This window comes from Homarus americanus, unplaced genomic scaffold (assembly GCF_018991925.1).
Source record: "Homarus americanus isolate GMGI-L3 unplaced genomic scaffold, GMGI_Hamer_2.0 scaffold50608, whole genome shotgun sequence".
Taxonomy (NCBI): domain Eukaryota; kingdom Metazoa; phylum Arthropoda; class Malacostraca; order Decapoda; family Nephropidae; genus Homarus; species Homarus americanus.
In genome coordinates this window covers 379493-395819 of record NW_024737932.1, presented here as the reverse complement: position 1 = coordinate 395819, position 16327 = coordinate 379493, and the positions used below count along the sequence as shown (strand labels likewise).

At 42.4% G+C, this 16327-nt stretch overlaps 1 protein-coding gene across 1 annotated transcript in view; it reads left to right on the top strand.

The window, feature by feature from the left end:
* Nucleotides 1-12756: 12756 nt before the first annotated feature.
* The window catches only part of LOC121873618, a 70882-nt gene continuing 67311 nt past the window's right edge, over nt 12757-16327 (top strand). The window contains exon 1 of the mRNA XM_042377257.1: nt 12757-13116. Within this exon, the coding sequence (XP_042233191.1) occupies nt 12757-13116 (360 nt within the window). The remainder of the gene's footprint in view (nt 13117-16327) is intronic.

Here is a 16327-nt window from a genome sequence, read left to right as displayed (position 1 = left end):
CAGAGGGTCCGTCATGTCCAGGTTCTTCTCTTGTAAACAACCCTCACCAGGTGTCACTTGGGCCTTACCTGTTACGTCATCTTCTACCAGGTATGATAATTAACTTCTAGATTCCCCCTTTCCTCCTCCTCCCATTTTCCCCTTTCTCCCCTTTCCCTCTTCCCTTCTTCCCCCTTCTCCCTTTCTTCCTCCCTCTCTTCCCCTTCCCTCCTCCCATTCCCCTCTTTCCTTCTTCCTTCTCCTTTCTTCCATCCTCCCCTTCCCCCCTCCCTATTTCCCCTTCCGCTCTCAACTTATTCTGAATAGTTTAATCCTATGTACAGTACGTGACTCACTTGGTAATTTAACCCTATGTACGTGATTTATAGGGTAATTTAACCCTATGTACGTAATATACAGGGTAATTTAACTCTATGTACGTGATTTACAGGGTAATTTAACCTTGCGTACGTCATTTATCACATATCTTAAATCTGTTGTCATCTTTTTCCTTTCTTTTTTTCATTTCTTTTTTAACATCATGATCGATTTTTTTTTATATTCGTCGACTATATTTTTCTCTCGTCTGGAAATGGGTGAATATTAATGGCAGGTGATATGTGAGATATTAAATATATTTATATAACATTCACTCAAACATTTTCCCCATTTAACATTCACTCAACATTTGATCATTTGACATTCAATCAAAAAATTGGCCTTGTGATTTTGTAATGGGATTTTGGGTACGAGTGCGTAAATACTAAAAATATATATATATTTTATATGAATTAAAAAAAAATAACGAAGAGGAAGAAACAAAAGAGAGGAATAAAAATTGACAATAGTACAATAAAGAGAAGAGAGGAAGGTGAATAAATGTGATAAATAACAACAGATAGAAATGGCGAAAAAGTAAAATATTAATAACATAAAAACTTAATTATCACCTTAATCCTGTATTTATCGGTTTATTTAATAAGTATTTTAATATAGTTAGGTTAGGTTAGGTTAGGTTAGTGAATAGTGAAATAGTTTAATAGTTTAATAAATAATAGTGGAATTATTCACGAGGCTATTATTATTATTATTATTATTATTATTATTATTATTATTATTATTATTATTATTATTATTATTATTATTATTATTATTATTATAGGTCTTTTGGAAGGGCAAGTAAGACGTGTGAAGATAAGCGAATGAGAATACAAAAGAATTTCGAGAATAAAGTGAGAAACGTGATAAATCAGGATTAGAGGGAGGTGAAGAAAGTTAGGGATTATAACAGAGGAAGAAGAGCGAGAGATGAAAAGGAGAGGGATACAAAGAAAAATATAGATAGAATAAGAGATAGAGACAGAAATAGTGAGAGAGAGAAAGAGAGATAAAGAGACAGAGAGGGAAATAGAGAGAGAGAGAGAGAGAGAGAGAGAGAGAGAGTAAGTATATAAAGTATTTCCTCAGGAGTAGAAAATAAAACTCGTCTTTGAAGTCTCCTCCCCCTCCTCCCCTCCTTCCCTCCCCCTCCTTCCTCTCCCCCCCCTCCTCCCCCGTCAGAGAGTTTTAATGAGTATTTCATATGGAGGTGCGCCATCTTTGACTTTATCTACCGGCTGATTACTCTTCCTCAGAGGACAGTAAAACATTCACAAGATACCTCCCTTTCCCTCCCTCCCCTTCCCTCCCTCTCCATCTCTCCCTCCGTCTCTCTCCATCTCCCCCTCCCTCTCTTTTCTCTATATATTTATTTTTTAGAAACTCCCTCTCCGGCTGGCCAGATTATCATGAGACCAATGCCAGTGTTTTTGTTTTTTCCTTCAGATTTCTATTCGTCTAATATCGTCGCTGTGGTGGCGGCCATTTTGAAAAAACATTTTAATGATTTGCGTCCATTATGTATATATTTATAGTATATATATGTATACAGTATGTATGTATATGTGTATATGTATACCAAATCGGAGGCATCCATTCAGCTTGGTGTAGAAAAATGGGATTCATGTAACGAAGGGGACGCTGCCCCACTCCCTCCTGCTTTTCCATCCCTCTCCTCCTTCTCCCCTATTACCATTCCCTCCCACTTCCTCCCTTTTCCCTCCTTCGGTGCTCCTCTGGTTCCCCATTGGCTCTTCTGCCTGGACGAGCCAATTGGACAGTTTCTGGCCCATTACGACCCGGGGTCTTCATGGCAGGATAAACACGCCCTTTTGTGGAAGACGAAAATCTAATTGTCGTGCAGAGAACAAAGACTTGTACCGGGAGGAGGAGGAGGAGGAGGAGGAGGAGGAGGAGGAGGAGGAAGAAGACAGGAGGTTGATGAGCACCTGTGAGGAGGAGGAAGAAGAAGAGGTTGATTAGCGTCTGTAAGGAGGAGGAGGAGGAAGTGAGAGGTTGATTAGCGTCCACAAGAAGGATGACGAGGAGGAGGAAGTTGAGGAAGACTTACAATAAGGAAGAGGAGATGAAGAAGAAATAAAAGACACGGAGGAAATAGGAAAAAATGAAGAAGTCGAGTCTAATGAACACAAAGAAGGACGAAGGAGGAAAAATGAGAGTAAAGGAAGAGGAAAAGGAGAGGACAGGAAAGAAGGTGTGTACAGAAGGAATAGTTAAAGTAATAATGAAGACAAGTTTGATGAGCACCTAGGAAGAAGAAGAAGAGGAGGAGGAGGGTAACAAATAAGCACAGAAAGGGGAAGAAGCAACAAGACGTGAAGAAAGAAGTAGAAGAAGAAGGAGAAGAACAGAAGGGTAGAGATGAGAGACGAGAGAATAAGAATCAAAATCAATTATGATACAAAAAAGAAGAAAGATGAAATGAAGTAGAAAATTAATAGGAGGAAATTGAAGTAGAAAAAAGCGATTAAGGAGGAAGAGGAGAAGGAAGGAGAGAGAAAAAGGGAAGGAGGAGGATGAAAAGGCAGAGAAGAAAAAATTAGGAATATGATAAATATGATTGTGGAAGAGGAGGAGGAAGAAAATGAATACTAAGTAGATGAAGATGACTAAGAAAATGACAGGAAGAAGATGAAAACTAGGAAGAAGAAGAAGAAGAAGAAGAAGAAGAAGAAGAAGACTAAGAAGAAGACTAACATACACACACACACACAGACACACACAGTCTTCAGCCTCTGAGATTAGCGAGAGTCCTAATAGGCTTTTAATCTGATTTTTAATGCTGATTTATTCCTGAAGTGTTGTGTTTTTAGTGCCGACGCTGCCTTGAAACTCACAACACAACTACCTCTCCTCTCACCATTGTTACCTTGCTCCCTCACCTGTAGTGTTACCTTGTTCCCTCACCTGTAGTGTTACCTTGTTCCCTCACCTGTAGTGTTACCTTGTTCCCTCACCTGTAGTATAGCGGTTACTGTAGTGTTTATGGTTTATTACCTGAGGATATATTTTTTTCATAGGTTTTTCGTTGTTTTCGTTGTTTATTGTGTTTATAGAGTAATGGTTGTATTTATAATTACTGAAATTCGTAATGTTAGTCATTCCACTACAGTTAGTCACTCCACCATACTGCTAATCACTCCACCATACTGCTAGTCACTCCACCACAGTTAGCCACTCCACCACAGTTAGCCACTCTACCAAGTTAGTCACTCCACCACACTTGCCCCTGTGTTTTCTTGTCGTTATTTACACCCCGTGATGCGAGAGTCTTGTGGGCCCACACTGAAGTCCCTTATATGTGTAAAGTTTGCGTGTCATGTACCATTAAGATTACATGTCGAGTGTCATTACTTTATTGGCACTAAGTTGGACTGTAATCACCCAAGCTAGCACTAGAACAGAAGCTTCATTACTCTGGTTAGCTGTTTGTTGTAGCGTCACCATCCTGACTGGCACTAAGCTTGAGTGTTATCACCCCTGGTTGACATTAAGCTGAAGTGCCATCATCACTGACTCGCACTAAGCTGAAATACCATCAACCCCTAACTGGCACTAAACTAAAATCTTGCTAATAATAACCAACACGACATACGAACAGTCACCGGCTATCGCTTAAATCGTGTGTAATAATGTAATAATGTGTTACTTGCTTGACGAACACGTTAATCTACAATGAGCACATTCAGTTCAATTAATCACATGTATGCTATTGGATGACCCCGCACTCTCTATATAAATCATCACTTCGGAATTATCCACGATACGGTCACCACTTCTCTCAACACTACGTACAAACTGATGTTGATTGAAGGTTTTGTGTGTGTGTGTGTGTGTGTGTGGGTGTGTGGGGGGGGATGGATGTGTGTGTGGGGTGGGGGGGGGTGTGTGTTTGATTAGACAGACAGACAGACAGACAGACAGACACCTTCCCTCCTCCTCCTCCTCCTTCCCTATCTACGAGGAAACAACCAAACCGCTAATTTCAACGTCTGAAAAAAGCAGAAGAAAGGAGGAAAAAAATGGATCTTAAGTAAGGTTACTCTGGAATTAGGGAGAGAGAACCACCTCTCTCTCTCTCTCTCTCTCTCTAATTTTCTCTTTTTCTTTCTCTCACAACATATATTCAACGCCTCACTACCCTACCCTACCCCTTTCCTCTTCCCTTCCCTTTCACTCCTGCAGTCTTTTCCCCTTTTCCAACAAGTCACCCCTTCCCTCTCCCTCCTCCTCCTCCCCTCGGCTGCCGCCTTCGTGAGGTCTCGTTATCATAATCAATATGGCCAACGATCACCCTTACCCCTCTTTTCCCCTCTGTCCTCGCCTCTTCTTGACGCCTCCTCCTCCCCTCGTCCCTGCCTCCTCTTCCCATCACCCCCCCACCACCACCACTCCTGCCTACCTCCCTCTTCTTACAAGCCTCTTAGTTAGGTCTCATTAACACGTCTCTCTCTCTCTCTCTCTCTCTCTCTCTCACAGCACACACACACACACACACACACACACACACACACACACACACACACACACACACACACACACACATACATACATTATTCCCTTTAAACTTCAAAGAAAAAAAATTTCACATATATATTTTTTTTCGGAGGAGAGGACCGAGACTTGTTACTATGTGACCAATGATGCCTTTGGGGATATCATAGGCACTGGCACTGTAGGACTCTGGCACCTAGGCACCAACTATATTTTCAATTGTAAGACATAACCTGTTGATGCCCGTCTAGGTTTTAAAAAAAAATGGAGATTTGAGTTAATGATGTCTTTTACATACAGACCTACAACACCACGATCACCTTCTGTAAACATCAACAAAACACTCTCTCTCTCTCTCTCTCTCTCTCTCTCTCTGCCGCCGCCACGTCAAAGTTAAGCTGATCAACACACTTCTTCCCTTCTCTCTCGTGTTGCATTGAGTCCTTTCTGAGCTAGCTTTCTTTCCTGCTGTTTTTTTTTATTTATCTTTACACCTGTTAGGAGCTCTTGAGATTACAGCTGCCTTAAGTCTCTTTTTTTTACCTTTGATTGGACATCTGTTGGTACCTCTGGACTGACTGACTGACTGACTGACTGGTTTGTTGACACTCTTCCTCTTGTGGTTGCTATATAGTGGGAAGGGAGCCCCCCCCACGTCTTTCAGCAACTGTGTCTTAAAGGATCATGTTTTGTGGACGCTGTTTGGGTCTTTTGGGGGTTTGTGTATGCTTAATTGGGTTAGCTATTCTGCCCAGGTGTGTATTGATTGGTTGGCCCAGTTAATTGACTGGCGCTGTGGACAGGTACATGATTGACATTCTCTCTCTCTCTCTCTCTCTCTCTCTCTCTCTCTCTCTCTCTCTCTCTCTTTTGTTTTATTTGATTGGAATTCTATAAATATTTTTGCACTCTCTCTCTACCCTATTCTTTCCCTTATTAATTTCTCTCTCTCTCTCTCTCTCTCTCTCTCTCTCTCTCTCTCTCTCTCTCTCTCTCTCTCTCTCTGTCCTTACCTATCCCAATTATATCTCTCTCAAACCCTTCCCCTACCTCTACAGTCATTACCTATCCCAAACCTATTCATCTTACACCCTTCTCTTACCTCTTCCTCACCTATCCAGTCTTTTCCGCCTGTCTCCTCCATCAACCGCCTGTCTTAACCTAACCCCTTCCTCCTCCTCCCCCTTCCCTCCCTCCCCCCCTTCCCTCCCTCCCTCCCCCTTCCCTCTCCTTCCCTCCCTCCTCCTCCCCTCCCCCTCCCCCTTCCCCCCTTCCCTCCCTCCTCCCTTCTTATTAGCATCTTGATCTTTTTTTCCCTTTTTCTTCTTTTTTTTCCATACCGTCTCTTTCTCTCTCTTTTTTTCCCCTGGCGTGCTGAAGGTCGAGGGGAAGAAACTGGTGCTGTTAAGGCGTTGGTATTTTCCTCGTGTTTTTCAGGGCGTATTCCCCTTGTTAAGTATTGACCTTGGAAGTTCATTGTTTTTTTTTATTTTATTTATTTTTTTAATTCCTCGCGTCAACAATTACCCCCAAATGGATGGAAATATCTTACAAGTTAGTGATGATACATTGTGGTTTTATGAAGAATTTTTGACGTTTGTTATTCATTCGTTGATTAAACACAGGTAAACTTTGATACCTGTTTAAGAGGTGGGATCAAGTGGGTGTCCGTGGATGATTTTGTTTGTTTATTTGTTTTGTTTTTGTTTTTTGCTTAGGAGTGATTTTTCGATAGTGGGTTGAATTTGAGGCGATGTAGGAAAGAAAGGGATAATGAGTGTGGTTATGTAGCGATAATTATTAGATTTTATTTCTCGTTTAAGGAAGAGGAGACAGAGAGAAAGACGTAAACAAACAAACATAGAGGCAGGAGCTAAGGAATGGAGAGAGAGAGAGAGAGAGAGAGAGAGAGAGAGAGAGAGAGAGAGAGAGAGAGAGAGAGAGAGTGAGAGCGCTACTGAAACCAAAACAATTTACATACTGTGACACCATCGTATTAATGGTCGTCTCTTTATAGCGTCACCTTAGCTACAACGACCACCTGTGTATACCTCACCTAGTATACTGTATACCATTCGGCCTGTGTCTGTTTGTGTCTGTTTGTGCGTTCAGTAGAATTTAGTTGTATTTTATTTTAATGTACAATGAGGTAAAGAATGTCTTGTTGATTTTTAGAACAGGGAATGAATAAAAATATATGAATAATAATAAATGAATAATTATTAAACGCTTCTTCAGAGGCCATTTGTCTTCCATAGAGCGACCACCTTTCTGTAACGCCCATTAACCCGTTTTCTTGTTTTTTTCGTTTTTTGTGACTTTTTTTCTGTGTCGAGCAATGTTGCATTTATGTAAAACAAAAGCGATCTTAGATTTTTTTTTCTTTTGATTGAGTATTGAGAAATAAGTGAATGTTTTTGTTAATATTTTATTTGTTTCTGGTAATATTTTGTTTGTTTTTGTTGTTAATTTCATGTGACTTGAATCTCTGCTCCTTCGCTGTGGTCGTTAGGAGTGCTTACAGGGTAGTTAGAGGTCGTTTTTTGACAATGGGAACAGGAGAAAAGATATTTGTTTAGACGACTTGTAAGTATAAATAGAGTTGTTAATTTTCTGTTGGTGATTACGAACTGTTGGTCGTTATGCAGTAGTTTCAGAGTAATTAGTGGCGTTGAATGTAATCTTAATGACGTCAGAGTAATTAGTGGCGTTGAATATAATCTTAATGACGTCAGAGTAATTAGTGGCGTTGAATATAATCTTAATGACGTCTGAAGCTTTTTACCTTTTATTTTAATAAAAAAATAGCACCTTTATCGGGGAAAATTTTCGACTTTTCAGGATTTTATTTTTTTCAGTGAGAGAGAGAGAGAGAGAGACTATGCAAATTAGTAAGTTGCGACTCTTACTTGGCAAGATATATAGGGTAGGGAAGGAGAGAGTGGAAGAGGAGAGGAGGGGAAGAAGAGAGACAGGAGAGGAGAGGAGTGTAGGAAAAAAAGATATGAGGAGAGAGAAGAATAAGAAGAAAAGAAAAAGAGGGGGAGGAGAGAAGAAAGAAAGAAAGAGGAAGGAGAGAGAGGAAGAGGAGTGGAGGGTAGGAAAAACGAAGGAGAATAAGATTAGGTGAGGTAAATCAGTGTGTTCTTAAGGGGGCAGAAGACCCCAGAGGAGGTGGTGGAGGAGGCTGAAAAACAAGTGAGGAAGATATGTAAACAAGGCAGATGATATTTAATGCTCAGACTCTACCCCATAAACACACTATATATATAATCCAATCCTCTATCTTACAGTATTTACAGTAGTGACGAAGGAGATCCACTAAAGATCTATAGTCGTATTTTACTGATTAATTAATTGTTTTGAGAAGTTGTATATAGAAAAAAATTACCTTAAAGAAGAAATAATGAAGGTAAAGGAAGAGAAAGGATGGAGAAGACAACCTCGGATAAAGATAGGAATAAAAGAATTACCGACAGAATTTAACCCCAATTATTTTGAAATTCCCGAGGCGGCCCCAGTGGTGGTGGAGGATGTGGGGGAAGGGTGGGGGTAGTGAGTCTGAAGGAGGGAGGTAGGGAGGGGGGGGGAGATGGTGAGGAGCAGTCGGTAGCTGGTGGGGAGGGAGGGGAAGGGGAGCCTCAAAAATTAATTTACCAAAGCATTCTTCTCATTAAAATTTCGGGCAACTTTTGCAGGGCGCAGAAACCCCCCCGCATATAATATGAGTTCCCGGGCTGCATTCTTATCGAATATAATCTCTTGGGCAACTTTGGTAATTTTGCAGCATGAGGGAAGGCGGCGGTGAGACCCACAAACTTTTTTCTTTCTTTTCTTTCTTTATTTCTTCGATATTTCTTTCATCTTTTATTTTATTTTATTATTTAAGATTTTCGACTCGTGATTCATAAATTTGTTATTCATCGTTATGTTCTGGTCATCTTGTGAAGTGAACCCGAGTTTATGTTCCTCCTTGGCCTTGAAAACTATTTATTTTTTCTCTCCTTCTCTTTCTCTCTCTTTTGATATATTTATTTCCTCAACTAAATGGAGAAAATGTCTAAAAAAATGAAGGGTTAGGAGCTGTTTCCAAATGATTACATCCGCTTTTGGGTAGACCAACAAAACCATCTTGTAATGACGGAATTAAAGACGGAGAAATGGAAAAACTAATACCAACTCAGCCAAACAAGAGCCTTTAGACGCGAATTAAAACTTGGAGAAATTTTCCCAAACTTCTTTCGCTTATTAGATTTAGCTAGCAGTGTGAAGAGGAGGCTGTTTTGACGTCTAATTAACCAAACTACTTCTGTCGATCGATACGGCGTTGGCTACTGCTGCTGCTGCTGCTCGTGGTGGTGGTGGTGGTAGTGGTGCTGGCCCCTCTAGCTACGGTCAGACTTCTTCAGTCTTTTGCGCTCAACCCGGCTTGAAGACTTGGAGAGCGGCCGGGAGTAGGGCTGCCCGCCACACACAATGCACGGAAAGAAGAGACGCGGAAAATAGCCTCGACAATAGACGTGCACAGCCAACTGGGCTAGACCCAATGGAGGAGACGGCGACGGAGGAGGAGGAGAGATGCCTGAGTAGCTATCTTCACTGGCTCGCGATAGACAGGTGAATGGATGGACCAGGAGTGATATAGAAATAATTTTTTTTCAAGATGCCCTCAAGGCTAACTCATAAGGAGACATATATAGACCGACTGGAGAAAGGATTATACACTTAGGTACATTAAGATAGATGGTTATATTAAGGTTTGGTCCGGTTGGGTTAATAGGATAGTTATATATCTAGACACAGTGACATAGCGTACAGTTGTTGAGGATAGGTATAGTAGGAACCTTTTTGTAAACATCTTTGGATAGTCAGACTTACGTATACAAGAAGCAGGAAGAAAGACACATAAGAGAAGCAAACTAAAGGACGAACAGTGATTACACAAAGGTCTTTAAAGAGAGTTGTTTGTAAAGTCGAATTAAACATAATGTGGAGGTATGAATTATTAAGGTATCATTCAGATCTATACAATAATAAGTCCAGGTAATAAGGTAATTACAGGTAACAGGTGTATCATTGTATTGTCGTCGAAAAAATATTAAAATCGATATAACTTCAACCTTGATGATACACAGTAGTCAAGGGCACAGCATATGTACATGTAAACACGACCTTAACCACATAGGTAAACACACACACACACACATACACACACACACACATACACACACACACACACACAAGCAAAACAAAATAAAATATGGTAAAGGATCACAGGTGGACAAAGAATATCCTCATGGACCCATTTACCTCTGGGGATGACTTCTGGCTCTTGACAAAAGCCTCTGCCTTCAGCGAGAGGACTTCCATCTTTATCAGAAACCTCCACCTCCCTCAAAGACTTCCACCTGTAATAGATTTTTTCCCTTTCGAGACCTCCACTGAAGACCTTTACCTCCACTAGAAACCTCCACTAGAAACCTCCACCTCCACTAGAAATCTCCACCTCCTCCACCTCCACTCAGCACGCAGCTTCCTCTCCTCCCTCCTTTCCTCTTATCAGGGTGATGTACTGATCCCTTGAGGGTGAGCGTCAGTCCGACTAAGTACCACTTAAGGGATGCTTCTAGGAAACACGTGGCTTCTGGAGGTCATCCTTGAAGAAGTTATTGGTGATTTTTTCTCATCCTTATTGTCATTCCTGGAGTTTTAAATGGAAAATATTCGTGATTTTAAGAATACTTTAGTTTACCCAATTCCTGAGACCCCCCCCTCCCCCCCATCCATCCATCCCAACCTCCAGTTCCTACCGCTTGTAAACCCTAAAAAAAAAACGACAGACACTCGGTTAAAATATAATTCTACCAATAGTGAAACTCCTGTGTAGTTGGAGTATAATTAGTTTTTATCTTTCTAGCGATACACTCACACAAGACAGAGAAGTGCACTCAGTCACAACACACTGAGGGAGAGGAAGACACTGAACTCCTGTATCTCGTTTCGGTCTTCACACTCCAGTAGTTTTGTTCGTACATTTAGAGCAGCACGAGATGGAGGAGTGAGCTCAGTGGTGTGTAAATAAAAGCCGTGACAATAATGTTAGAGCGTTGCGGCGTGCCACGGTTGGGGGGGCAGCACTTAGCCTGCACAACAACCTCTTGGGCCAAACTTGGACTCTGGCTCTAAATAGTCCCCCATCTTGAGCGCCTCGTTTCAGCTTACTCTCTCTCTCTCTCTCTCTCTCTCTCTCTCTCTCTCTCTCTCTCTCTCTCTCTCTCTCTCTCTCCCAGCACTTCCTGTTTCCGGCATTTTCCTCTTCCGTAAAAAACAATTAAATGAAGCCGCTAATTTGGCCAAACAGTGTGTGTGTGTGAGAAGCGGCTTTTAGTTCTTCTCTCTTTTGCTGCCGTCATTAAAGCTGTGGCTGCCGTCTTGGGTTGCGGCCGCTCGTATTCAGGCTACTTTCCAACTTCTCACGTTACTTAAGAAGGTTCAATCCATCATCATTTCCAAGTTACACAAGATAAATTAGCCGTAATTTATCATCAACCAAAGTGGATCACTCACACATCCCACCTCTGTTCTTTTCGCGCTAACCGCCCTCCACGGTAAAAATGGCGGGAAAAAGCGCGCCAGTTTTACGAAGATTTTTTTGGGCGGGAGTTCTGTTTTCTTGTCGCACGCTTCACGGGCCCCATCGTGCACCGTGATATGTCCGGAAGCTACTGGACGAATTCCAAAGAATTTTTAGACAGTTCTTTGTGTTCCGAAAATGCATTTGCTGTGGGGGAATGTATGCTTTTGGGCATATCCGCGTATGATATTCGCTGGACTTTTGTTAAGACCAGAGAGAGAGAAAGAGAGAGAGAGAGAGAGACGAAATTCTAAAGGTTTCTGGTTGTGTTCTGAACAATAAGCGTTTAAACTCTTATGGTGGCTTTAGCCCTTCCCGTCTCTCTTATAATCATCACTTATGCAATGCTTACAATTCTTATTCTCCTTTCCCTAACTATAAATTATGGAAGAGATGTGTGTGTGTATGTGTGGAATTTTTTCTTCTCCTAGATGACAGATAAAGGCGGAGACAGAAAAAAATAACCTTCTCCTCGACGAGTCTTTACAAGGCTGCTGTCTCCCGTCTTGAAGCCTTCCAAAAACTTTTTATCTAGACACAATTTGATGAAGCGATATCAATATTGATTTAACAGTAGCATTTTACTGGTACGAGACTCTGTGTGTGTGTGTGTGTATACGTATGTGAGCGTGTTTGTGTGTGTATGTATGTGAGTGTGTCTGTGTGTGTGTGTGTGTGTGTATGGTCTATTGTATGTCCATTGTGTGTGTTTTATGATTTGTGTAAATGTGTATATGTTTACAATGTATATATGTATTGGTGCGGTTGTGTTTGTATATTTGTATTGATGCTTCCATAACTTTATTTACATTGGTGGTGTTCCCCTTACACACACACACACACACACACTTGTTCTCTCTCTCTCTCTCTCTCTCTCTCTCTCTCTCTCTCTCTCTCTCCTATCAGAAATATGTGACATAATCGTACAATATATTTTAAAATAATAAATAGTTTCAACGATCGCGTGAATATTTCAGATAAAACCTACCTTATCCCTGATGTTAATCACATTCTTTTTAGGCTCGAACTTGTAACCTAACGTCAAGCTGACTGTGTCACGCCTAAGTGAATTAATATGTGGCATGTTTAACTCGACGGTATGACAACCTGATGCTACAGTTATATAGATGATCACCCGACTCTGGACTCATAGTGAAGACGATCTAACACGCTTATGTACAAATATATCCCGGCGTGATAGTTATGTAAGTTGACTTGGCATGATTTTAAGGCATGATGATTTAGATGGCATGACGTGGCTCTATACTGACCAGGTGTTGTTGTTACAGGACACTACTGAGGGCGAGGCTGTCGGCGGCGGTGCAGGAGGGAGCGACAGTAATCAGAATGGCCCCTCGTTGCCCTCTGGCCTGAGTCCTGCCATGGCTGCCGCAGCTGCTGCTGCCGGAGGTGTGGGCGCCCACTCCCTCCTCCAGCAGACCATGTGCCAGCTGCTGCGGCCTTCGTCCCCCCGGCCAGACCTACCACTCTCCCCGCCCCCTCTCGGCCACGGCTCCGAATCACGGCACCTATACTGGGGCGCCCATGACCTGAGGGCTGACCCCGACCGCCAGGATACCCACTCCCCGCTCTCGATCGAGCCCTCCAAGGTAAGTGTATCCCTGTTGCCCCTCTACCTCGCTCACCTCGGCTCTTGCCCCATTTCTTGCTCACATCTCCCCCTTCTTATAACCTCCCTTCTCCTACTTTTCTTCTTTGTCTCTCCAGTTATGCCCCAAATATGCTCTCATGCCTATGCCCTCCCCAATTACGGTCTCTCCCCAGCTTGACTGCTCAACTACTTCCTCCCTCCCTTTTCTTCGTGTCGTGACCACTACAGACAGTCACTCCCTCCCTCTGTGTTAAGCGACCAGCCAGGGTAAGTCTTGTTACATCGATTCATCTCCATGCATAAATTCTGTCAACACTCTTTAACTTCTTAATTCTCTAAGACGTCGGAATGTCTGTCTTGCCTTAAAAAAAAGTCTTTAATGTGTCTTTTATTCATTTATTATTTGTTTTCTTATTCTGTTTATTTATGGTGTTTTTATTTGTTTTTGTTCGTATTTTGTTTTCACTTCGAAGACAACCCGATCGTTTACAGTAAACTTTTTCTTGACTCTTTTGTTTTCTTCTGATTCTTCCGTCTAATATTTTTCCTCTTGTTTCCTCCCCCTTCCCAGAAATTCTATACCCCCAAAGCTTTCTATCTCTCTGTTATTGTATCTCTCCTATTTCTCCCTCTCCTCCTAGTCTCTCGCCTCTTTTTTTTATCCTCTCACTGTTTCCTCCTATCCTCCTCACTGCACCTCTCCTCCCTTTTCTCTTCTCTCTCTCCTCCCCTTTTCTCACTCTTCCCCCTGCCTCCCATACTGTCTTTCCCTCTCCCATCACACCACAAACTTTCCATTCCCTTTTCCCCACTTCATTACCCTTTCCACACCTCTCCCTGCCTCCCTCCCTTTCTTCACTCCCTTTCACCCTTTTCTCCTCCATCCCTTACCCTTTTCCTTACCTCCCTCCCTCCCTCTCTCCCTCCCTCAAACCTTCTACCCCTTTCCTCACCCATTTTTCGTACCTTTCGCTCCCTCATTCCCTCGCCTCTACCACCAAGCCTCCCTCTCCCCCTTTTCCTCACCCCCTCCCTCTCTCTCCGTCTGGGCTCCTCCTGCCAGAGTGAACATCGAAACTAACTTCTCCCCGAGAGCTCTCATAAGAAATTGCTTGTAGTTCTTTGCTCTTTCCATTATAAAGGAGAATGGAGTGACGTCCTCAGTTTAGTTCTCGTAGGTGAAACTTGGTATAAATTTTACCTTCTCTCTGGGACTCCGGTTAGTGGGTGGGAGGAAGGGGGGTAATATACAATAAGGAAGAAATATGAAGAAAATTAAGATTACCTGAAGATAAAACATCGTAATGCTAACCTAACCTAACGTAATCTGAACCTAACCTAACCTAACGTAATCTGAACCTAACCTAACCTAACCTAACCTAACCTAACCTAACCTAACCTACCCTGAGAGGAATAATGATAAATTAATGTATTTTGAGGTCATGGTTTAGCTTGGCTCTAGTTATGTTAGCCTGACCTTTTGACCTTTTGGCCCTGATAACCTCGTGGTCTCTATACCTCGTAAGGGACTCGATACACCTAGAGGTCAAGGAATTAGGTCAGTACTCGGGTTCTTTTCGGTAAAATGAGGTCAAGTCGTACCACAGGAGAGGTATTTTAAGTTACATGTACGGTATATAGAGATGTAGTGTGTATCTGTGTATAAGGAAGACGCAAGAGAAGACAGAAGAATGGAACGAAAGAAAAAAAACATCTCTCAAAGAAGAATTAGGAAGGTGTAAAATTGAGCGAGGGGAGACCTGGTGGACTGTGAGAGACCAAAGAGAGAGAGAGAGAGAGAGAGATACAGAGAGACTGAGGGAGAGAGAGAGGCTAAGGGAGGAAGTTCTCCTTTGCCGATTCTCAGGAGACTATTAAGAAATTGCTGTCTCGCTTCTTTGGCAACTTTTCCTCAATTCCACCAGGGAAGGTTTTGAGACGGCCAGGCAGAGTGTGTGGGGGGAGTGTGTGTGGGGTTTGGGGGTGTGGGGGGGTGTGTGTGGAGAGTGTGTGTGTGTGTGTGAGAGAGAGACGCCTTCACTCACACTCAGCCACTGTCAGCACTCCCTCGCTCCTCCTCAACTATTCATCATCATCTTAGGAGGAGGAAGAGGAAGGGGAGGAAGAGGAGGAGGAGGAGGGGTGCGAGGTGACGAAAAGAAACACACCCAAAAAAAATACGGAAGGGCGAAAAAAAGACGACGGACCAACGTTTAGAGGCTTTGGTGTGGTGCCTCATAGGGCTCGAGTGAGTATCATCCTGAGACTTGGCCGACTACCTCACCTTCCTCTGCTGGGGGACTGTTCCTCGCCGCCGGGTCCAGTGGAAAAACGACAAGAATTTCAACTCTCGGCGTGATGTTTGTTAAGAAATGGGGGAGTTTTCTTATAGCGACCGTGTGTTTTGTGATAGTGCTAATGGTGGTGGTGACGGTAATAGGTGATGGGTGATAGTGGTAGTGGGTGATGGTGGATGTTGGTGGTGGTGGATGATGATGGATGCTGATGGTGTGGGAGAGCAGCAGGTGTAGGCGTTAAGGGGCCCCCGGATGTTTAAGGAGAATCGGTAATGTCTCTGGTCTTTTAATTCCTGCCAAAATAACTTTTAAGTGACCATAAAAAGAATCTCGCACACTAGTTATTGTTTCTTGAAGCCGAGTGTCACGAGTTTGAGGAATTCTTGTGTTAACTAATAAACTAAGAGACGTTTAGCATTATCTACACCATTAGAACATAGATCGCGACATTTTAATAAAGAAAACTTAAGTATAATAATTTGCGTATAGAATCTGTGACGTTCTTTGTTGTTAATGGTATTTTACTTCGTTTTTATGTTGTAGAGAAAGATGCTTTCTGTTCCCTCAGCCTGTGTTATCCTCCACACCTGGGTCACTTCACGGTCCCAGGTGCATTTCACAATCCATGTTTCTCTAAGAAGCTATTATTTCTCTTATCTTTATACGTAAAAAAAAAAAAAAAAAACTTTGCTGAAACTTAACAATTTTACAGCCATTGTGATAAAAGATTTCAAGAGGAGTGAAATAAACTTAATTGAAGGAACAAGTGAGTGTAGTGTGAGGCAGCGTGTGGGGGCTCCTGTAGTGACATACTGGTGGCGCTGTAGGTGGTCCTCAGCTTCGCCCTTCACTACCTGCAGAATATAAAACGGACCATCAGGCACAGTGTATCTGGCGCCTCCAGACCACGAG